At 44.1% G+C, this 22,296-nt stretch overlaps 1 protein-coding gene across 6 annotated transcripts in view; it reads right to left on the bottom strand.

Annotated features, from left to right (window-relative positions):
* Window positions 1-22,296, bottom strand: part of LOC109870942 (titin) — a 175,359-nt gene that overhangs the window by 51,634 nt on the left and 101,429 nt on the right. For all 6 annotated transcript variants that reach the window (XM_031805694.1, XM_031805696.1, XM_031805697.1 and 3 more), the window contains 36 exons: window positions 21,913-22,215; window positions 21,493-21,792; window positions 21,001-21,297; window positions 20,408-20,692; window positions 19,767-20,060; window positions 19,379-19,678; window positions 18,940-19,248; window positions 18,522-18,781; window positions 15,357-15,786; window positions 14,880-15,185; window positions 14,481-14,662; window positions 14,186-14,315; window positions 13,703-14,002; window positions 12,989-13,306; window positions 12,455-12,751; window positions 12,052-12,351; window positions 11,645-11,959; window positions 11,113-11,405; window positions 10,804-10,954; window positions 10,337-10,618; window positions 9,838-10,140; window positions 9,392-9,697; window positions 8,983-9,264; window positions 8,529-8,828; window positions 8,043-8,348; window positions 7,662-7,967; window positions 7,281-7,562; window positions 6,876-7,175; window positions 6,464-6,757; window positions 3,269-6,223; window positions 2,657-3,157; window positions 2,240-2,524; window positions 1,703-2,002; window positions 1,293-1,595; window positions 883-1,158; window positions 487-786 (listed from right to left, as the gene is read on the bottom strand). In XM_031805694.1, coding sequence (XP_031661554.1) covers window positions 487-786; window positions 883-1,158; window positions 1,293-1,595; window positions 1,703-2,002; window positions 2,240-2,524; window positions 2,657-3,157; window positions 3,269-6,223; window positions 6,464-6,757; window positions 6,876-7,175; window positions 7,281-7,562; window positions 7,662-7,967; window positions 8,043-8,348; window positions 8,529-8,828; window positions 8,983-9,264; window positions 9,392-9,697; window positions 9,838-10,140; window positions 10,337-10,618; window positions 10,804-10,954; window positions 11,113-11,405; window positions 11,645-11,959; window positions 12,052-12,351; window positions 12,455-12,751; window positions 12,989-13,306; window positions 13,703-14,002; window positions 14,186-14,315; window positions 14,481-14,662; window positions 14,880-15,185; window positions 15,357-15,786; window positions 18,522-18,781; window positions 18,940-19,248; window positions 19,379-19,678; window positions 19,767-20,060; window positions 20,408-20,692; window positions 21,001-21,297; window positions 21,493-21,792; window positions 21,913-22,215 — 13,251 coding nt within the window. The remainder of the gene's footprint in view (window positions 1-486; window positions 787-882; window positions 1,159-1,292; window positions 1,596-1,702; window positions 2,003-2,239; window positions 2,525-2,656; window positions 3,158-3,268; window positions 6,224-6,463; window positions 6,758-6,875; window positions 7,176-7,280; window positions 7,563-7,661; window positions 7,968-8,042; window positions 8,349-8,528; window positions 8,829-8,982; window positions 9,265-9,391; window positions 9,698-9,837; window positions 10,141-10,336; window positions 10,619-10,803; window positions 10,955-11,112; window positions 11,406-11,644; window positions 11,960-12,051; window positions 12,352-12,454; window positions 12,752-12,988; window positions 13,307-13,702; window positions 14,003-14,185; window positions 14,316-14,480; window positions 14,663-14,879; window positions 15,186-15,356; window positions 15,787-18,521; window positions 18,782-18,939; window positions 19,249-19,378; window positions 19,679-19,766; window positions 20,061-20,407; window positions 20,693-21,000; window positions 21,298-21,492; window positions 21,793-21,912; window positions 22,216-22,296) is intronic.

Raw genomic sequence — 22,296 nt, 5'->3', positions numbered from 1 at the left:
ACACCCGCATAACGAATGTTCTGGCGATGGCGGAGGTGGAACTGCCTAGGAGCCGTCAAATCAATGAGAAGCTGCTCTTGCGATCATTGTCACAAAGCCACACCCGCCCCACTCGCGTTAGATGTTCAGAACAAGAAAGTGTAGGCTATATAGAAATAATGACAAAATAATGAGGTTTTCTATCAACGAGGTGTAGATTACATCTCACATTCCAGTGTTCGAACTTGTAAACAAGGCTGCATGGGTTTGATGCAGCCAATGGCAATGTCCACTTTGGGTATAATGCCAGGAGCCACTTGTGAAATTGACAGCTATAACACAGTTCCACTTTCGACACCGTCAAAATAACCACTATGTGGATGTTGGCTAAAGCGGATCTGATTGAATCGAGGCCTAGATTACTTAGAAAGTCATAATTCATTGTACAATAGGCTTTTTTGGGGTGGTGGGGGGGCCCATGCTTATACCTTGTCTTGTTTAACTCACCGAAGGGATATCTAGCGATAATTTTCTCTGAATAGATTGGCTCCGAGATGCCAAATCTGTTCTCAGCTCGGACACGGAAGCCATACTCCATTCCAGGGGTAAGCTTGCCAACTCTGTAGCTGGTTGTGGTGCATGAGCCAGAAGCTATGACCCAGTCTCCTCTGCTCACATCACACTTCTCAATGACGTAGTTAGTGATGTTGCTTCCACCATCCTCACTGGGTTGGTTCCACTGAAGTGTGCAGGCATCAATATCAAGCTCAGCGATCTCCAGGGGAGCATCAGGAGGCCCAGGCTTATCTGTGCAATGAAGACATGTACCAACAGCATTAATTTAGGCTATGCATTCTGGCAGTGTGTTAGTCAACTATTTTGAGTTTCCTCAATAAAACTTACCCTGTACTATGACTCTAAGGATCTGGCTTATTTTGGCGGTGCTGTTCTCAGCAGAAAGACTGAAATAACCACTGTCCTTTCTCGAGACGTCTTTCATGATGAGTGAAATGCAGTTTGGAGACTTTTGCACCATGAGACGATCAGATGTCAACAGATCATCGGCTCCTTGCCTCCATTTGCAGAATGGTGTAGGTTTTCCAGCCACAATAGCGTCAACTCTCATTTTCTCTCCTGCCTTTACTGTGACACTATCAGGCATGATGATCTTTGGTGCCACTAAAAAAGAGAGTAAAACATGTTCTTAAAATGAGGACTTAAAAAGGTGTGTGCAACAGGAACCCTTTTTTGAATACCAAACTAAATCCGGACAAGGTAATTCTGGGATTTAAAAAAATATATTTGCGACTTACTCAGCTGCTCCTTGACCTGAAATACTCCCTCAGCTTCTCTTGCCAGACTGGTTCCAGCCACGTTTCTTGCTGCAACTCTGAACTTGTACTTTGTGCCCTCTTTAAGTCCAACGACTACAATGGTTAAGTCTTTAACAACGGAATATGGTGTCCATTTGTCTTCAGGTTCGCCATCCTCTTTGTAATCAACCATGTAGCCATTGATCTTAGCTCCACCATCCCTCAAAGGTTTCAGCCATCCCAGAGTGGCACTGTTCTTTGTCACTTCCAAGACATCCATCTTCTTGGGTGGATCAGGTTCACCTATTTAAAGAAATGTGATATTTATGTGAATCAAAACACAAAACAATAAAATCCACACTATCCACTATTTAATTACAATATAAGACATACTGTAACAGTGCACTTACTTATAGGATCAGTTGTCAGGTAGGCTTTTGGAGAGTCTTTAGGAACACCAATGCCATATTTATTGACTGCCATAACTCTAAAGTAGTAGTCACAGCCAGGTGTGAGGCCGGTGACTCTGAAGCTTGTTTTCTTCAAGTCGTTGATACAATTTGACCAAGTCTTCTTTTCGAGTTCACGTTTCTCAACGATGTAGTTCTGGATTTGACAGCCACCATCGTTATCTGGAGGGAGCCAAGACAGCTGACAACCGGTGCTTGTCACATCACAGACCTCAAATCCTCCCACAGGTCCAGGAGTATCTGTTCAACAAATGTAACATCAATATTGGATACAGTCCATATAAGAGTACAAACAATTATACTGTAATCAAACAGTACAAACAATTATACTGTAATCAAACTAATAACATTAATTTGACATTGTAAAGAATTAAATGTACATACATTTTTTCTTGTTTAAAGTCTTTCACATTGAATAGTAATCTGTCATTCCACAGATTGACATAAAAAGTGAAAGGATAGACCTCAGTGACTTACCCAATACTTTAACACGGACAAATATAGCTTTCTCCCCAGCGGAGTTGGAGAGTGTGAGAGAGTATCTGCCGGAGTCGTCCCGAGTGCTCTCAGGGATCACAAGGAAGGACATAGTATCAATCTGATCTACGTGCCCTCTCCTGGCGACGTTATCAACACCGAGCTTCTTCCAGGTGACTTTGGGGGATGGTCTTCCTCTGATAGTAGCGAAGAGCCTGATGGGGCAGCCTGCTCTAACAATGAAGCCCTTCCTTAGACTGGCATCCAAGTCAATCTCTGGTGCCTCTGTTAGTGGGTGAGAGAAGGGGGAGAACATACATCAGACATAAATCATTATACAATATTAGCTATAAGCTACAGTTCTATAACAACTGGATGTGTTTTCATCTAGGCCTATATCAAGAAGTATTTATTTACCGAGGACCTCCTTGGGGTTGACAGCCTCTTTGAGTGTAGCAGGACGACCCCAGCCGACCTGGTTCTGTGCAGAGACTCTGAATTCATACATCTGCTTCTCATTCAAGTTTGGAATGGTGAATTCTGTGTGCACCAGCACACCAGCACCGGTGTTACACTTCTTCCAGCCCTCTTCTTTCTCCTTACGTTTAGCTTCAGCTTTGGCTTTAGCTGCAACTGCAGTCGCTTCATCCTCAGCTTCCTCTTCATATTTTTCCTCACCTTCTCCTGCTGCTGCTTCAGGCTTAGCTTCACCTTCAGGCTTAGCTTCATCTGCAGGTTTATCTTCAGGAACAGCTTCAGCTTCAATCACTTCCGGTTTAGGTTCAAGTTTGTCTCTCATTTCAACCATGTATCCAATGATAGGAGCACCTCCATCATATATAGGCTTGGCCCACCCAAGAGTAATGGACATCTTGGTGCTGTCAATCACCTTGAAACTGCCTGGGGGACCAGGAGTCTCTGGAATCAAGGAAAACAAAACATCTGCATGTTAGTACAGCCAACAGGGAAAATGAATAACCAATAATAATAATAATAATACAATGTCTCAAAAATACATAAATGCTGTACCAATTGGATCTTTGGCTGCTACTGGTCTGCATGGTTTGCTTGGCTCTCCCAGTCCAACTTCATTTTCTGCCTTGACACGGAACTGATAGTCGTGGTTGGGAATTAAGTTGCTGACTTTCATGCGTCTCTCAGAGATGGTACTCTTTGTGCACGGCACCCATTTGACAGCACGCTTTTCTTTCCTTTCCAGGATATAACCAGTGATAGACTTTCCACCATCATTCTCTGGTGGGGCCCATACGACTGTCATTTCCTCCTTTCCGATCTTGGTTATCTCTGGTGATTCTGGTGGTCCAGGTCTGTTGAACTGAGTCCTAGCTGTGACAGGTTTGCTCTCCACTGCGGGACCTGTCCCCATCTTGTTTTCTGCTCTGATGCGGAAGATGTACTCATTTCCTTCTACTAGTCGGGTAACATTGCAATAGTTGGTGACAAGTGAAGCAGAGTATGTGGACCAGACCATTCTTCTTGTCTCACATTTCTCAATGATATAGCTGTCAACTTCACATCCACCTTCATCTTCTGGGAGATCCCATGCAACTCTACATTTGTCTACTCCGATTCCAGACACCTTCACATCTCTCACAGGCCCTGGGACATCCAAGACATTAACAACTGCGTATCCAGTGAAGGTTCCAGCAGAGTTTGTGGCAGTAACAACATATTTTCCGGTGTCTGTGCGTTTGGATTTGGTCAAAAGGAATTTAGAGTAATCTGTGCCCGTTTCAACACTAACTCTGGGGTTATCTCCTGTGGCCCTGTCCTTCACCCACTTCACCTCTGGTTGAGGCTTTCCTCTGAGTCCAGCCTCAATTCTGATAGACTCTCTAGCTTTAACCACAAGGGCTCCAGCTAACTTTATATCAAGTACTGGTTTCTGGATCTCCTCTTTGACAAGTACATCACCAGTCTTCACCCAGTCACTTTCTCCACCTTCATTGCATGTCTGCACTCTGAACTGATAGGTTTGTTTTTCCACACACTTGTCAGCCATGAAGTAGGTACTTGTAATCAGATCCTCGTGTAATGGCACCCATTCTGCCGCTCCTGCTTCTTTGCTCTCCACAGCGTAACCAATGCTGGGGCTTCCACCATCATAGTCTGGCCTCCTCCATTTCAAGAAGACAAAGTTCTTACCCACGTCGGTTACGTGGAAGTTCTCTGGCTCACCAGGCTTGTTAATGGGATCGATGGCAAGGGTTGGTTGTTTTGTCTCTACTGTGGGCCCAGGGCCGCATTTGTTCGCAGCACAAACACGGAAGAAATACTCGTGGCCCTCCATGAGTTTGGCTTTAACCATGCGGTTAGTGCAGTCAGATGAGATCATTGACCAAAGCCTCACACTGGGCTCACGGCACTCAACAATGTAGTTTGTAATCTCAGAGCCTCCGTTATCTACAGGGTTCTCCCAGGACACCATACAAGAGTCTTTGGTCACATAGGTGGCCTTCAGATTCTGACAGTGTCCAGGTCTATCCAACACATTCACAGTTATTGTAGCTTCGGCTTCACCACTGTAGTTGTTAGCCTTCAAAACATATATTCCATGGTCTGCTCTGGTTGCCTCTTTGATTCTCAGTTGAACAACAGGCAAGTTCTGAGTTATTGTTGTGTGCTTGGCGGTTTCCAAAACATCATCACCCTTTTTCCAGATAATCTCTGGATCGGGTCTGGCATTCACGTAACCGATAATGTTGATGTTATGTCCAACTCGGACAGTCAAACGCTCACGGCTTGAGGCATCCATCTCGATCTCTGGAGGTATCATGATGTCTTTGGCAACCACCGATCCAAGGCATTCTCTAGGCTCTCCAACTCCAATCATATTTACAGCACTAATGCGGAACCTGTACTCTGAGTGTTCTTCAAGGCCTTTAACTCTGTAAGCACACTGCTTAATGTGACCATCCTTGTTGATGATCTCCCATTCTCCGCCAGCTTTCTGCATTTCAATAATGTATCCCATGATTGGACTGCCTCCATCTTTGTTTGGCTTAATCCAGACTAGGTCTGCATTTTCCTTACTGTAGTCCTTGATTCTGGGGTTAACTGGAGGTCCAGGAGCTTTAATTTGACGACAGGGTTTTGCTGGGTCTGATATGGCAGAAGGTCCACTGAAACCAGCAATATTTTCAGCGAAAACTCTAAACTCATACTCATTTCCCTCAAAGAGACCAAGTACTCTGATTCTGAGATCCTTACAGGGTGTCGTGTTGACACGGATCCATTTACCGCCTTTGTGTCTACGCTCAACTATATATCCAGTTATTTGACTGCCTCCATCAAACAATGGCATGGTCCACCCAACAGTGAGAGCATCTTCTGCAATGTCCCATGTGTTTGGTTTGCCTGGATGGCCAGGGGCTTCAAACGTGTGTTGGGCGACAGTTGGTGCACTTTCAAGAGGAGCGCCGATACCCATTTTGTTCTCTGCACGGATACGCACAACATATTCAACACCGCTCTGCAAACGAGGGATCTTAAGCTTTGTAGCTGTGCTACCAGAGCTCACACCTCCCCAGGTTTCCTTCTTAGCCTCTCTCTTCTCAACAATGTAACCTGTTACAGGGCTTCCACCATCATCCTTTGGAGTACGCCAGTCAATAAGCATGTACTCAGGAGTAACCTCAAGGACATTGACTGGTCCAATGGGAGCAGCGGGCACATCAAGAACGGTCACATTCAAAGCCAGAGTCTTGGTTCCTGCAGGGTTGGAAACTGTGAGAATATAGGTTCCACTGTTGGTTCTCATACACTCATTAATGCTGAGAACTGTTGAATAGTTGTCACTCTCAATCTTAACTGCGCCTTCGGGTACAATTTCTTCTCCGTCAATGGACCATTTGGCAGTAGGCGCAGGGATGCCTCTCATGATCGCAGGGAGTCTGATAGTGCTTCCACATTTCACAATGATCCCTTCGATCAACTTGGCCTCAACTTCAACGATTGGAGCCACTGTGAAAAGATGGAGAAGAAGATGTAGGTTAATTGTTATAATTTGTTTGATGATGGCAATTATGTTGTCTACAAATCAATACAGATAGGGGCGGTTTCCTGGACACAGATTAAGTTTAGTCCTGTAATAAGAATCATTTTCAATGGAGAATCTCTATTAAACTTGCTTTTCAGTATACAACTAGGATTAATCTCTGTTGGAGAAACCAAACCATTAAGTAAATATATAGCAAATCTCACCAAGCTTCTCCTGGCAGAGGACGGGGACAGTGGTGTCTGGTCTACTCAGTCCGATAGCGTTCTCCGCTCTCACACGGAATCTGTACGTCTTTCCTTCCTCGAGGCCAGTGATGTGGCTCTCAGGGATGCTGACGGTGTTCCATTCATCCCACTCTCTCTCTCCTTCCTCTTGGTACTCAACCAGGAAACCTATGATGTTGCTACCTCCATTGCGGTCAGGCCAGTTCCACACAAGCCAGACCTCCGTCTTGTCGACATCTACATGGTGCAAGTCCTTTGGTGGACCAGGTGGGACTGAAAATAGACCACATGGGATGCGATTAGATTACAGATGTCAAGTTAGTTATCAAGATACCACGTACATAACAATACACCCATAGGTCTTAATGTATTTGCTTTGATTGATACTCACACAGTGGATTCATGGCTTTGACGGCTTTGGTTGTTTCAATGTATTCACTTCTGCCGAACTGATTCTCAGCAGCAACACGGAACAAATACGATGTTCCTTCCATCAAGTGCTTGGCCATCATGCTTCGTTTCTTAGACGAAGAGCACACTGGCACCCACTGTGCGGCTGCCACATCTTTCTTCTCCACAACAAAGTTGGTAAGACGTGCTCCTCCATTGTCCTCGGGGTCTTTCCAGGAGAGATAGGCTGAATCGCTTCTCACCTCTGAAACCCTCAGGTGCTGGATTGGACCAGGTTTGTCTAATAGTGTAAAGAGTAAAGAATAACATAATTATAGCAGCCCAGCATGCTAAACACTTTACATCTGTCTTCATTTATTTCTGACAGAATTGAAAAATCCCTTACCCAGGACGAGGACTGTGCATGTAGCAGTCTTCGAACCAGATGAGTTTTCAATGTTCAGAGTGTAGTCACCACAGTCAGAACGGACACAGTAGCGCATCTCCAATTTGGATCCTAGTGGATTGATCTCAATGTCAACTCTTGTGGGGACGTCTTCGTCGTTCTTCTTCCATGTGACTTTGGGGAATGGAATTCCCTTGATTCCAGCAATTAGATTGATATGGGTTCCGGCCATGGCTTTCAACTCACGAGGCATACCCAATTCAACATCCAATTCAGGATGTTCTTTTGGGGGTAGAAAAACGATATGTTATAATTCAGTTTTTTATTTCAATGATAATGAATTACCCAAATTATGAAAATGATATTTATATGTGAAATTACCAAGTCTGTCTTCTGCCTTCACTGGATCTGTGGTGTATGCAGGTTCAGATTCACCAGCAAAGTTCACAGCAGTTACTCTGAATCTGTAATATTCTCCCTCTTCCAGGTTAATGACCTTGAACTTGGTTTCTTGGCAGGAATCAGGAGTCTGATTCACCTTCTGCCACTCCTCTCCAGCTTTAGTGAACTCAACGAGATAGCCGAAGATCTTGCCCCTGCCACAGTCCTTTGGTGGCTGCCAAGACAGTGAGACAGACTCTTTTGTCCAATCTACAGCTTCTGGCAGCACGGGGGGGCTTGGAAGCACTGAGGGAAGAAACAGTTGATTAAATTTGATAGAAATTTTGTAAAGTATACATTTATTTTTGCATAGTCACTTACCAATTGGATCTTTGGCAAATATGGGCTTTGATGGAGGGCTGGGGTCACCGAGACCCACAACGTTCTCAGCCATGACACGGAACTCATATTCACAGCCCTCGAGGAGGTCTGGAACAAAGTACTCCACTTTGGGGAAGATGCGGTCTTTTCCGGATGCGCGAGTCCATCTATTAGTCATGGTCTCCTTCCTCTCAATGACATAGCCAGTGATGGGCTTCCCACCATCAGCAGGTGGTTCCCAAGTCAGAAGGGCTTGATCCTTATAGATCTCCTGCACAATGGGCTGTTTGGGTGCATTTGGCACCTCTGCAATGGGACAGAGAATTTATCAGTTGAAACAAAATGCATTCATGACAAAATATAGTATGGTTGCATCCCATATGGCACCCTATTCCTTACTTGTCAATAGTAGTGCACTATATAAGGAATAGGGTTCCGTTTTATGGACGTAACTTATATCTACTCAGTATTTATCTAATAGCTTACTGAAGATATCCTTCGCTTTTGTCTCGGCAGACAGCAGTGGGTTGCTGATACCGTGGATGTTCACAGCACAGATTCTGATTATGTACTCTCTGCCCTCAATCAGCTTAGGTACTTTGCATGTTGTCCTGGTGCAAGCTGTTGTCACCGGCATCCAGAGGTCTCTGTTTGTGTCTCTCTTCTCAATGGTGTAGTTGGAGATGGCACATCCACCATCATCCAGAGGAGGGTTCCAAGAAATCACCATGTAGTTCCTGTAGACCTCATTGAAGACCACTGGGCCCTCTGGAGGCTGGGGGCGATCTGAGAGAAAATATTAGCATTTTATCATTAATCATCTATCAGATATGGATCAATCAATAGTCAATGATCAAACATATTTTGATTATAAGGGTTAAATAAAAGTGACATTAGGTTTGTCAATTAAGAACAACAAAGAACACCCTCACCAACTTACCAACAACACTGAGACTGCAAATTCCTTTACGTAAGCCAACAATGTTCTCCACCACCACCTGGTATCTGCCGCTGTGTTCTCGTTTAGCCTTGGGCATAGCCAAGCACAGTGTTTTACTAGTGTTGGTCATTGTGACCTCCTCATCTGCTTTCAGCTCTTCCTCGTTCTTTGTCCATGTTATTGTAGGTGCTGGCTTCCCAGTGAAGCGGCCTTGGAGGGTGCACACGTCTCCCACACGCACAACCAGTCTGTCACGGAAGTCCAAGTCGATCGTTGGGGGCTCTGAGGATGGCAGAACAAAGAGGGATGTTTAAACTTAAACTTTAAACTTTATTTAAAAAAGAAATAACAGTCACCAATATATTTATAAAGATTTAGAATGACTATCTAACCCTTATTCAACACTTACCAAGTTCTTCCTTGACCTGGATTGGCTTGGTGCAGAAAGAGTGCTTTCCCTGACCAATCACGTTGACAGCAATGACACGGAATTCATAGGTGGAATTCTCTTTGAGACCTCCCTTTGTGAACTTCCTATCCATTAGCGTGTCATCAGTATCGATCTTAGTGAAGTTATCCTTTCCAATCAGACGAGCTTCAAGCACATAACATGTAACCTCAGAACCACCATCGTACTTAGGTGGTCTCCAGGCCAAACTGATGGAGTCTTTGGTGATGGCTGTGATTTCTAGATCCTCAGGACGCTCAGGAACAGCTAGCATGGAAAAAGGACACAAACATCCTATCAGGCCCAATGGAATATTATAAATAATTGCTGGATTTGTATACACTTACGTTACATTTTTGTAACAGCAAATTAGAAAGCTGTCATACGGGTATTAGGCAGGAACTCACAAATAGGATCTTTGATGAGAACTGGTCGTTCTGATTCAATAAATGGACCCATTCCGATGATATTCTCAGCTGCGATTCTAAAGAAATATCCTTTTCCGTCGATGAGACCCTGGACCACAGCATTGTGCCTGGTGACCGTGTAAGAGACTGCTGTCCAGCCCATGCGGTCAGACACTCTCTTCTCAATTATGTAGTTGGTGATGGCTGAGCCACCGTCGTCTTCAGGGGAGTACCAGGTCAACTTGCAAGAGTCAATGGTGAGGTTCACACCAGAGAACGGCTGACCAACTGGGCCGGGAACATCTGAGAAACACATGTGAAACAAGTTTTCAATACCATTCAACTCCTGGGCCTGTATTCACAAAGCATCTCAGAGTATGCGTGCTGATCCTGGATCAGCTCTCCTACTCCGATAAACTTGATACATGTGTATCTCAGGATATCTCCTGAGATATACTGAAGTTTACCAACGAGAAGAAGAAGTAAAGTTGTTTCTTACCCAACACCTCCACAATGACAGCCTTCTTCCTTTCCCCTCCTTCATTCTTTGCACTCAGGGTGTATATACCCTGGTGATGGCGTCTACAGTTTTTGATAACCAGAGCAGAGCTGATTGAAGTGGTTTCAACCTTAGCCTCTGCTGGTAGAGGCTGGTCATCTCTGCTCCATGTGATCTCTGGTGCCGGCTTGCCTGACACGTGGGCCAGGAGGCGGATGGTACCACCGGCATGGACTACAATCTTCTCCTTCACTGAGGCATCCAAGTCCACTTCAGGGGCAACTAAAATAACATGTGTGTGTTGGTTTAAGATGGCATACACTATGTCTACAACCCAACTGCCACCCTATTCCCTATGTAGTGCACTATACAGGGAATAGGGTGCCATTTGGGACAGAGTCCCTTTCATGGAACTAACAAATGGATAATCAAACGGTATATCATATCATAGTTGTCTTGTCTCTTACTTGTTCTGTCCTTGCATTCAATCACTTCGGCCACTTGACCGGGCTCACCGACGCCAGCAGCATTCACTGCCCTCACTCTGAACTTGTACCTTCCCAGCTCTTTCAGTCCAGACACAACAAACTTAGTGCCTCTAATCTCCTTGTCTTTAGCCTGAAAAAAATTATAATAATAAGATTTTACAAACATTGACACACTAAATGTTATATTATTTGAGTATATTTAGACTTGAATTTACCAGGTTGTTGCATTTAATATCAAAATAGTTTGTAAAAGAATAAGTTCGAGAAATAATTCTATTCGATAATTACCTTTTCCCATCCGTCTTTTATCTCTACTACCTCTTCTTCTTCTTCTGATTCTGATATTTCATTTCCGTCTTCATCGAATATGATTTTCTTCACTTTTTTCTGTTTTACTACTCCTACTTTGTCTGCTTCCGCTGCCTTCTGCTTTTCTATTTCTGCTTCTTTTCCCTCTTCTATGTATTCAACAAAGTAACCAGTGACCTTAGATCCACCATCAATCAAAGGTGGAATCCACTCCAGATCCACTGTTGACTTGGTCCAGTCTGTTACTTTGGGGGTTGGGGGACCGGGGAGAGCTACACACAAACAACATGACATTTACAATGCCAGAAGGCCAAACAATAGAAACAACATAGCTATATAGTACATTGAAAATAGAAAAATACACCTTTCCCATGTAAGAAAAACGATATTTCTGCGCCTCAAAAGTAACCATAATTCCCTTTTTAGTACACTACTTTTGACCAGGGCCTTATGCTGCACTATATAAGGAATAGGATTCCATTTGGGACGCAACCTATATACGTTAACTTACTAATAGGGTCTCTTGAAAGAACAGGATCCGATGGGACACTGGGAAGTCCCATTCCAGCTGCGTTGATTGTGGTCACACGGAACTGGTAGATTGCTCCCTCCTGCAGACCAGTGATCTCATATTCCTGACCCAGGGGCATGACCCTGATAGGGGCGCGGTTCACTTTGGTCCAGCGCTTAGCCGTGGTCTCTTTACGCTCCAGCCAGTAACCACTAACTGGAGATCCACCATCGTATTTTGGCTCACCCCAGACGATCACCATAGACTCAAGAGTCACGTCTTCCACTAAGGGCTTCTCAACTTGGCCAGGGACAGCTATTGAGAGGAACCATTTAGAAGTTGGTTAGAAGAAATACTGTATATCCACGGTGACATTGACTTATGATACAATAGTAGATTCAACTTACTGAAGAGATTCCTTGCTTTCTCATGTTCGCTGTACAGCGGTGGGCCAACTCCATATTTGTTCTGAGCCATGACACGGAACTCATACTCATGGCCCTCAGTCAGCCTCTGAACTGTATAGAGGCCTTCTTTGGGATCATTGGAAACGTGCACCCATGACTTTCTGTTTTCCTCACGCTTCTCAATGACATAGTTTGTCACCTTGGAGCCACCGTCATCTCTAGGTGGTTTCCATGCAAGTGTTATCCTCTCGGCAAACACCTCTTTGAATTCAATCGGCCCGACTGGTACGCCAGGTCGTCCTGAGTTGAGGAAGAAAAGGAGGAAATGGTGTCATATTACAACACAATCAAGAGGACTAACCAAACAGAAAGAAAGAAATACATTCAGAGAGAGGTTCCTCACCTAGGACAGTGAGTTTGATGTCCTTAGAGGCTTTTCCCAGACTGTTGCTAGCAGTGATAGAGTAAAGGGAACTGTCGTCTCTCTTGGACTGCTGGATCAGCAGGGTACATTTGTTATCAACGATCCGTTTGTTGACATGCTGATCATATTGCACTACAGCCTTGTCTTCAGGCTTGGCAATGGGAGCCTTCTGCCATACGAGGGAGGGGAATGGACAGCCATGTATCCTAGCCACAATATGGACGTCTAGTCCCTCTTCACCTTCCATCTGTTCCTTCAGTTCAATGGTAGGAGCACCTAAACAATGGAGGATGGAGTCAGTACAAGTCATTCAACGTTTTTATTTTCATAGCAATTTTTTTGTAAACAAAATGGGTCTTATTTAGAAGTATTTACAACAGCATACATGTGCTGTCATCCTGAAGAATGCACTACTGCTGAAATGCTGGTGGCTTACCCATAAAATCATTCAGAACGAATTTAGTGTGCTTTCTGTCTTAAACTTTCTTTTTCTTAACTGGGCTTTTTACTTACATGTCTGGTCCTTGATGATGATTGGTCCAGCGGTGGCCGACGATCTGCTTGGGCCAGCCTCGTTCACAGCCTTGACGCGGAACTCATACTCTCCGCCATTTTTCAGATCTTCAATGATGAAGATGGTTTCCTCAACGTTGCGCTTGTTACACTGCTTCCATGTCTCCTTCTCCGGGCCGCTGGTGTCCCAACTCAAGCGCTCTATGATGTAGTGCTTCACAGGAGAACCACCGTTGTTCTTAGGTGGCACCCATGTCAGGGTCACTGTATCCTTGGTGACCAGATTGACCTTGACGTGGGTTGGGGGATCAGGTATGTCTGAAAATGGGAATATAAATGGGAACTTACTAGTAAGGTGTACACTGTGTGACCTACGTTTCACAAACTTTAATGTGTACATATCACGCATGACTACTATATATACACTACTGTTCAAAAGTTTGGGGTCACTTAGAAATGTCCTTGTTTTTGAAAGAAAATTTGAAAGAATTGTCCATTAAAATAACACCAAATTGATCATAAATACAGTGCAGTCATTGTTAATGTTGTAAATGACTATAGTAGCTGGAAAGGGCTGATTTATTTATTTACCTCAAACTTTTGAACGGTAGTGTATATATATATATATATACACTGTATACCATTTAGCAGACGCTTTTGTTCCAAATGAATATTACTACATTTGAATTTGTTCTGAATTCATTTCAAACTTACAGATGGGGTCTCTTGCCCTAGCAGGCTCAGTGGTCTCAGTTAAAGGTCCCATTCCCAGACGGTTCTCAGCCCGCACACGGAACACATACTCCTGTCCCTCCAGCAGTCCCTCCACAACGTAGGCCTGGCTGAAACAGCACTGGTTTACTATGGTCCAGGCCTTTCCTGTCACATTCTTCTTCTCAATGAAGTAACTCTTGATCCTCTCGCCACCGTCGTTAGCAGGCAGTTTCCAGATCAGCCTCATAGTAGCTCTGGTGATGTCGGTTACTTTGAGCCCTCTAGGAGCACCAGGCACGTCTGAAAACAGAAGTCCAACAGATGTTAATACATCTTATATGGGATACGTGTTGTGTTTCTCATTAATGTTTTATGTCCTAATAAATAATATACATTTGGATATGAGCCTTTGTCTATTTTTTCCCCTAGGTTTTGACAGTGTAAGGGTGTCTATCTTTTCTATCACTCGTTTTTATCACTGACCGAGAACATTGACTCTGACGTTGACATGTTTCTGTCCCGCCTTGTTCTTGGCTGTGATGGTGTATCTTCCAGAGTGGGTCCTCAAGCACACAGGTACAGTGATGTTTGCGGTAGTATCAGTAGATTCAAGCTAAACAAAGGAAAATGAACTCATTACTCCTGGTAAAGAAAGGTCAAATCGGCATATTTATACATCAAGGTCAGACAACATGATTATTTTACTACTTATAACAACGGTTATGTGTTACTTCCTCTCTCCTTGATGTATGGTAGCTGTATCTGTACTATGCCTTACCTCTGAGTCAACTGGAAGGACATGAAGGCGGTTCTTCTTGTGGGTCTTTGCTGGTCCAGTGAATTCCCAGGTCACCTTAGGAACGGGCCGCCCTTTGATAATGGCAGGGATTCTGAAGGAATGACCAGCCCGGACGCACAGCAAATCTTCCACAACACAATCGATAAGGATCTTCGGCTCCACTGTGACATAAAAAGGCATCATTAAAACAAACAACAATAAACTTGTGACTACTGGTTGAAGGAAAACTTCACTCCAAAACGATCTTTTAGTATTTTCTCCATCAGTCAAATTTGTTTTGCATGTGTTCTGTATCATATGATGCATCTATGAAGGTTTTTGCTTTCCTGAAAGTGGTTCATCTTTAAAACTTGACTGCTGACTTGTAGGTCTAATTACCATGCACGTCCTCAATTAGGACTTCTGTCTTGGGACTTGGGTCAGACTCGCCGATGTCATTGACGGCTGTGACTCTGAACTTGTAGTGTTTCAGCTCTTTGAGACTTGGGACAGTGATCTCAGTGGTCTCATGCAGAGTCTCTAGATCCGTGATTCTGTTCCAAACAGAAGAGGCTTCATCCTGGATCTCAACGATGTAACCCTTGATGGAGCTTCCACCGTCTTTCTCAGGTGGAGACCATGTGAGGCTGACACTGTGCTTGGTTTTGTCTGCGACCTCTGGTGGTGCTGGCATGCCGGGTTTCACTGTGGGGCACAGAAGGGAAAATATTAAGGTCACCATCGCTGGTTATTACATGGCAACCCTGTGTCTGTCAATAGGGCACATACTGACATATTCTTCCAAACTATTTCCAAAGCAGCTAAAAGAATGGTCGTGTTCTTGTAACCTGTAGAAAAAGGGAGAATGATACTTACTAAGAGGGTCCACTGCGTATGCAGGATCGGAAGGTCCACTGGGGGGCCCAATACCGGCAATATTGACAGCCATGACACGGAACTCATACGCGGACCCCTCAATCATACGAACGACCTGGAACTCCCAGCGCTTAGGAGCACGCTTCGTCACCGGGGCCTTGTTAACCCGAGCCCAATAAGACGAACCTTTCTCCCTCTTCTCCAGCCAGTAGCCAGAGATAGTGGATCCACCGTTGTCTCGTGGAGGGTCCCATGTCACAAGCATGGAGGACCTGGTGTGCTCTGCGATCTGTGGTTTCTCTGGAGTACCAGGGAGTCCGTACAGATCCTTGATGACGGTGGCCTCTGTCTCGCAGGCGTCACTCTGTCCATACCTGTTCTCTGCTCTCACTCTGAACTGGCACTGGCTACCTGTTTCCAGATTCCAAACCTTTGAAAATACATTTGGAAACATTTAGTGAATCATTAAATGATTCAACGAAGTCCACTCTTAGCATTCATGATACGGTCTCAACCTATTGCAATCTATGTCACTGTTGTTTCCTTTGATATACAGTATATAGAGAGGCTGAAAATATTTGACATAGGATCCTCAAAAAGTTATACAGCTGCACCATAGAGAGCATCATGACTGGCTGCATCACTGCTTTGTATGGCAACTGCACTGCCCTTGACCACAAAGTGCTACATTGGGTGGTGAGGACAGCCTGTATATCACTGGGGCTGAGCTCCCTACCATCCAGGACCTCTATATCAGGTGGTGTCAGAGGAAGGCCCTGAAAAATGGACAATGACTCTGGCCAACAAAGCCATAGACTTTTCACTCTGCTATCGTCCGACAAACGATACCGCAGCATCGGCTCTCAGACCAACAGGCTCCGAGACAGCTTCTACCCCCAAGCCATAAGACTGCTAAATAGCCAGACTGCTAAATAGTCAATTAATGGTACCCAAACTCTCTGCATCGACTAGATCTTGCACTGACCGTATGTACACTCACTAGACTATATATACAGTACATACCATATACACACTCATTGACACACACACACATACACTACATATACTGAGTGTAAAACATTAAGAACACCTTGCTAATAATGAGGTACAGCCCCCCTTTTCCCCTCAGAACAGCCTCAATTCGTTGGGACATGGACTTGAAAGTGTTCCACAGGGATGCTGGTGTTGAGTTCAATGCTTCCTCAAGTTGGCTGGATGTCCTTTGGGTGGTGGACCATTCTTGATACACACAGGAAACTGTTGAGTGAAAAACCCAGCAGCATTGCAGTTCTTGACACAAATCGGTGCGCCTGGCACCTACTACCATACCCCGTTCAAAGACACTTAGATATTTTGTCTTGTCCATTCATCCTCTGAATGGCACACAATTGTCTCAAGGCTTAAAAATCATTATTTAACCTGTCTCCTCCCCTTCATCTACACTTATCTAACAAATTACATCAATTAGGGATCATAACTTTTACCTGGATTCACCTGGTCAGTCTATGTAATGTTTTGTGCACTCAGTGTATGCGCACACACACACACGCACACACACACAGACAAGCATACCAACACAACACAACACAACCACACATACAGTACCAGTCAGTACCAGTACCATTCTACATTGTAGAATAATAGTGAAGCTGTCATCAAGGCAAAGGGTGGATACTTTGAAGAATCTCAAATAAACAATACATTTTGATTTGTTTAACACTTCTTTTGGTTACTACATGATTCCATATGTGTTATTGCATAGTTTTGATGTCTTCACTATTATTCTACGATGTAGAAATAGTAAAAATAAAGAAAAACCCTTGAATGGTGTGTCCAAATTTTTGACTGGTACTGTTCATACCTACACATATGTCATTTGCTGGTGCCACTCTATTCTGTCGCTCTTTCCTGAAGTCAAATGACCAAATCATCCCCTCTAGTGGCCTAATGGGTGTAATGTTAATTTTTGTTGTTGAATTTTTAGCCCTTTTTCTCCCCAATTTTGTGGTGTCCAATTGTTAGCTACTATCTTGTCTCATCGCTACAACTCCTGTACACTGCACCCAGCCCGCCACAGGAGTTGCTGGTGCGTGATGAGACAAGGATATCCCTACCGGCCAAGCCCTCCCTAACCCGGACGACGCTAGGCCAATTGTGCATCGCCCCACGGACCTCCCGGTCACGGCGGTTACAACAGCGCTTGGGCGTGAACCCAGAGTCTCTGGTGGCACAGCTGGCGCTGCAGTACAGCGCCCTTAACCACTGCGCCACCCAGGAGGCCATGTAATGCTTTTGATATTTTTCATAATTAAAAAACATTATTTAAAAGAAAACGCTGAAAACCGGGTGTTTATATGTTTTATAACGGTTTTGTATGTTTTATCTTTCAGTCTTCTGTGAGGGAGGCACACAAAATGAATTACATTTCAACTCTATATCTAACAAGTAGATTTGTTAAAGACTACAAAGAAAAAGTAGATTTGTGTGACTCTGATTTAGCCCACTACTGTAAAAGGTTACTTTACTCTTATTATTATATATCGTGATGACTACAGTAGTCACTTTATCCTGCGTTCATGTACTGTACATATCTACCTCAAATACCTTGTACCTCTGCACATTGATCTGGTACTGGTACTCCCTGTATATAGCTCTATTCTTGTTTATTTTATTCTTCTTGTGTTACTATATTTATTTTTTTACTCTGCATCGTTGGGAAGGGCCCGTAAGCAAGCGTTTCACGGTATACTAGCTGGATTTGGCGCATGTGACAAATAAAATGTGATTTGAGACAACATGTTACATGCCTCCATTTAAGACATTATAAAGTCTTCACAGGTCCAAAAATGTGAAAATGAACTGGGGCCCTACCTAAATAAATACATTTTTAAAAGATAGAGACCTGGTCTGAACAGACCTAACCAGACCTGACCCTGGTCGGGTCCAGACCCGGTCCAATCCGCGTGAGGGAAACAGCAGAAAAGCTTTTTTTTCTCCTCCGTTATTAACCGGAGCTGGTCTCTGGTATTCGGGTACGGGTGGAACAGTGAAGACCTCTACCATACATGCTTAAAGCCTGTTATTAAGCATTATACCGTCAGGTTTGAACTAAAATGTTACCAAATGTTATATCAATCTGTTTCATGTTTTGAAACATATACTGACCCCGAATCGTTTCTCAATGATGCTGTTGGTGATCACCGTCCATACAGGAATGGGTCTAGGCTCAGGCTTAGGTTTAGGCTCCTCATCCTCAGAATCCTCATATTCTTCTTCAGGTTCCTCCTCAGGAAGAATGTCCAGCTTCTCAACAATGTAGTTAGTGAGCTCACTTCCTCCATCGTCCTCTGGTGCGTCCCAGGTTAGATGACAGGACTCAGCCTTGATGTTACCAATATTCACATTCCTAGGTGGCAGAGGACGGTCTGTGAACAACAATTAGATGAAAAAGAGGTCAGAAAACAGTCAGTCAACTACAATATCTTCCTTTTGCGAATTGTTATGTTATTTTTCTTGCAGAAAAGTGAGCTAATTGCTTTGTCTATACTGATTCACTAAATATACATAATATCAGATCACTTACCTAACACCTTAACCTTGATGGTGTGACTAGCCGACCCAAGACGGTTGGAGGCGATCACTGTAAAGATGCCTTTGTCCAGTCTTGCTGCTGCAGGGATACTGAGCTTGGTATTGCACTGCATTCTGTTGATTTCCTTGGTGTCCATCAACAGAGTCTCAGTGGGCTCTACAATAATCACCTCATCCTTCAACCATTCAACCTTGGGCATTGGAAGACCAGTCACCTCAGCAGGGATTTCAATAGGCTCTCCCTTCTTGACAGTGATGGCATCTCCCTTGAAGGTCTTCAACATCCTCACAGTAGGAGGAACTGAAATAGAAGGAGCACCTCAGTGACAAGTTTATTCAATTCAATTCAGTCCAATTAAATTAAATTAAATGTGTTTACTAATTTAGCATATGGGGGAAAAAAACAAGAACATAGAACTAGGAGGACTTACGTTCATCATCTTGAATGACAATGGTGAGTGGAATTCCAGGTTCACTTGATCCAATTAAATTGACAGCCTTGACACGGAACTCATACATAAACAGCTCCTCGAGGTTCTCGACGGTCATGAAGAGGTCCTTGCACATCTCTGTGTTACAAGGCTCAAATGCTGGGGCATCGTGCTTCTTCTTCTCAACAAAGTAGCCCAAGATTGGACTGCCTCCTTCATTGCGGGGAGGCCTCCAGGCAAGGCTGATGGAAGTCTTTGTCCTCTCAGTGTAGTGGAATCTCTCAGGTGAAGTTGGTGGAGCTTCAATGAAAATATAGTGATTGACTTCTATTAATGATCTGACCTGCACAGAAAACATTATCATGACGCAACAATATGTAGACATTACCTTTGGGATCCACTGCAGCAATAGGGCCCAAATCAACGGGAGGGCCACAGCCAAACTTGTTCTTCGCTACGACCCGGAAGATGTACTCCTGCCCTTCAACAATACCCACAATCTCACACTTAGATGAGGGTGTCTCTATGGGCTGTCTCCATGTGTGCATCTTGGGATCCCTTCTCTCAATGATGAAGCCGGTCAGATCACTGCCGCCATCGTCATCAGGATCGGACCAGTTCAGAATCATCAGCTTCCTGGTTACCACCACAGGCTTCAGGTCCAGCACAGGCCCGGGAACATCTGACAGAGGATAAGTCAAAGGGTTACATCCAAGTAAAACAATGTGTGTTGGTACGTAGCTTTGTCTGAGCCAGAATGGCCATAGTGCAGGAGCCTGAGGCAGCTTGAAGAACACCCCTGGACAGGGTGCTAGTCTACAACATGTAAGGTGACACATTATTATTATTTTGATTAGATTTTTTATTTATTTTGGTTTATAGATGTTCCACTAACTATTAAAAACTATTCAACCAACTATCCTCTAACTCTAATCCTAGCTTTACGTCATCAAAGTACATCCAAATGTGAAATATGCTCAAAATGTTCTAGTGATGTCATATAGCTAATACAGCATCCAAAATACGTACCCATGACTTCAACCCTTGTCCATGTAGACTTGATTCCACTGTTGTTCCTGGCACTGATCTGGTATTTGCCAGGATCCTTTCTTGTGGCAGCCTTGATACTGAGAATGCTTTCCTTTCCAACATTTTCTATCTCAACGTGGTTTTTGTCCGGTGGACCGTCATCTTTGGTCCATTTGATGTCTGGGGGAGGTCTACCAGTGACCAGGGCAGGCAGAATCAGTGGCTCCCCAGCTCTGATCATTACGCCATTCCTCACAGTGAGATCCAGCTCCACCACTGGAGCCTCTGTAGACACAATCAACGTTCATCAACGTTAGCTAAGTTGTAAAAATAATAATACATGGGACTTATATAGAGCTTTTCAAAAACCCAAAGACGCTTGAATATTTTCATGGAGACTAATGAAGGGAGGTCGACTAGTAGTAATGTCTGGTATGGAATGAATGGAACAGCAGGATTTGATACTATTCAATTCATTCCATTCCAGCCATTACAATGAGCCCGTCCTCCATTTCAATGTTACACAAGCCTCCATTGTTGTATTGTATTAAGCATACATTTGTTGACATTGTAAGCTTTCTGATTACTGTTACCTTTAGGATCTCTGACAAAGACTGATTCAGTCAAGCCAGGAGTTCCTTCACCGGCTCCATTGACTGCGATCACACGGACCAGGTACTTGGCTCCCTCTCTGACTCCATACACAGTGAAGACCCGGGTCTTCCAGGGTCTCTCTGTGGAGCGGGACCAGTCTTTGGTGCCTGCTACGGTTTTGTCAACATGGTATCCCAGGATGTCTCCACCTCCGTTGGAGGCAGGAGGATCCCATTCCACGTCGATGGAAGACGCAGTGGTATCAGTGATTCTTGGGAACGGTGGCCCAGGTGGCACTATGTGAAAAACACATCAACGATGACATATTGTATTTGATCATTGCTAGATAATGGAACTTGAATCATAATGAATCAGTGTTGTATTATATTATAGTGTATTGATTTGGTCTATTTTGTATGCTTAACCTCACAAAATGAATTTTCATGCAAATGGACATTAAAAGGTATGGTATCATAATCTTGTTGACTTACAGATTGGATCCTGGCATGTCATAGGATCAGACGGGATGCTGAACTTCCCAGGCCCAGCTTGGTTCTCAGCAGCCACCCTGAAGATGTATGTCAGACCTTCCAGTAGGCCTTCCACGTTAAGTTCCGTATCCTCCAAAATAACCCGGTTGACTCTGGTCCAGTGGGTGCTGTTGATCTCACGCCGCTCTACCCAGTAACCCAGAATGGGGCTGCCCATGTCATTTGGCTCCTCCCAGCTAACCAGCATGGAGTTGGCTGTGATGCCATCAATCTCAGGCTTCCCAGGACCCTCTGGTGGGTCTAGAATAAGAAGTTAAAATCACAGTTGTATGAACAAAGTACAATCTAACTAAGGCAGATTAGAAAAACTGGTTGAACTGACATCAGTCATGATAAAACTCTTAAAAATAAATGCTTTACCGAATGGATTCTTGGCAATAAGTGGCTTAGAAATGCATGGTGGTCCAGGACCAAACTTGTTCTCAGCAGTGACCCGGAAGATGTACTCCTTCTTCTCTATCAGTTTGGTCACGGGGTATCTACATCCCCTGAGCGTTGAGGTTACGGTGATCCATCCGATCTCCACCTTGGAGTTGTCCTTTTTTTCCAAGGTGTAGTTCAGGATATCACTGCCACCATCATCCATGGGAGGATCCCACTTGCAGATGACAGAGGTCTTCCTGATCTCCTCAAACCGGAAGTTGATTGCAGGTCCAGGCGCATCTGTAAGTTGTAAAATATGAGGTTTTATATTAGGTTTCCAAAATGTGGTTGAAAAATAACTATGAATGGCAACAACCCTAC

The sequence above is a fragment of the Oncorhynchus kisutch genome, linkage group LG26 (assembly GCF_002021735.2).
Source record: "Oncorhynchus kisutch isolate 150728-3 linkage group LG26, Okis_V2, whole genome shotgun sequence".
Lineage (NCBI taxonomy): Eukaryota > Metazoa > Chordata > Actinopteri > Salmoniformes > Salmonidae > Oncorhynchus > Oncorhynchus kisutch.
This window is presented reverse-complemented; position numbering and strand designations above follow the sequence as displayed.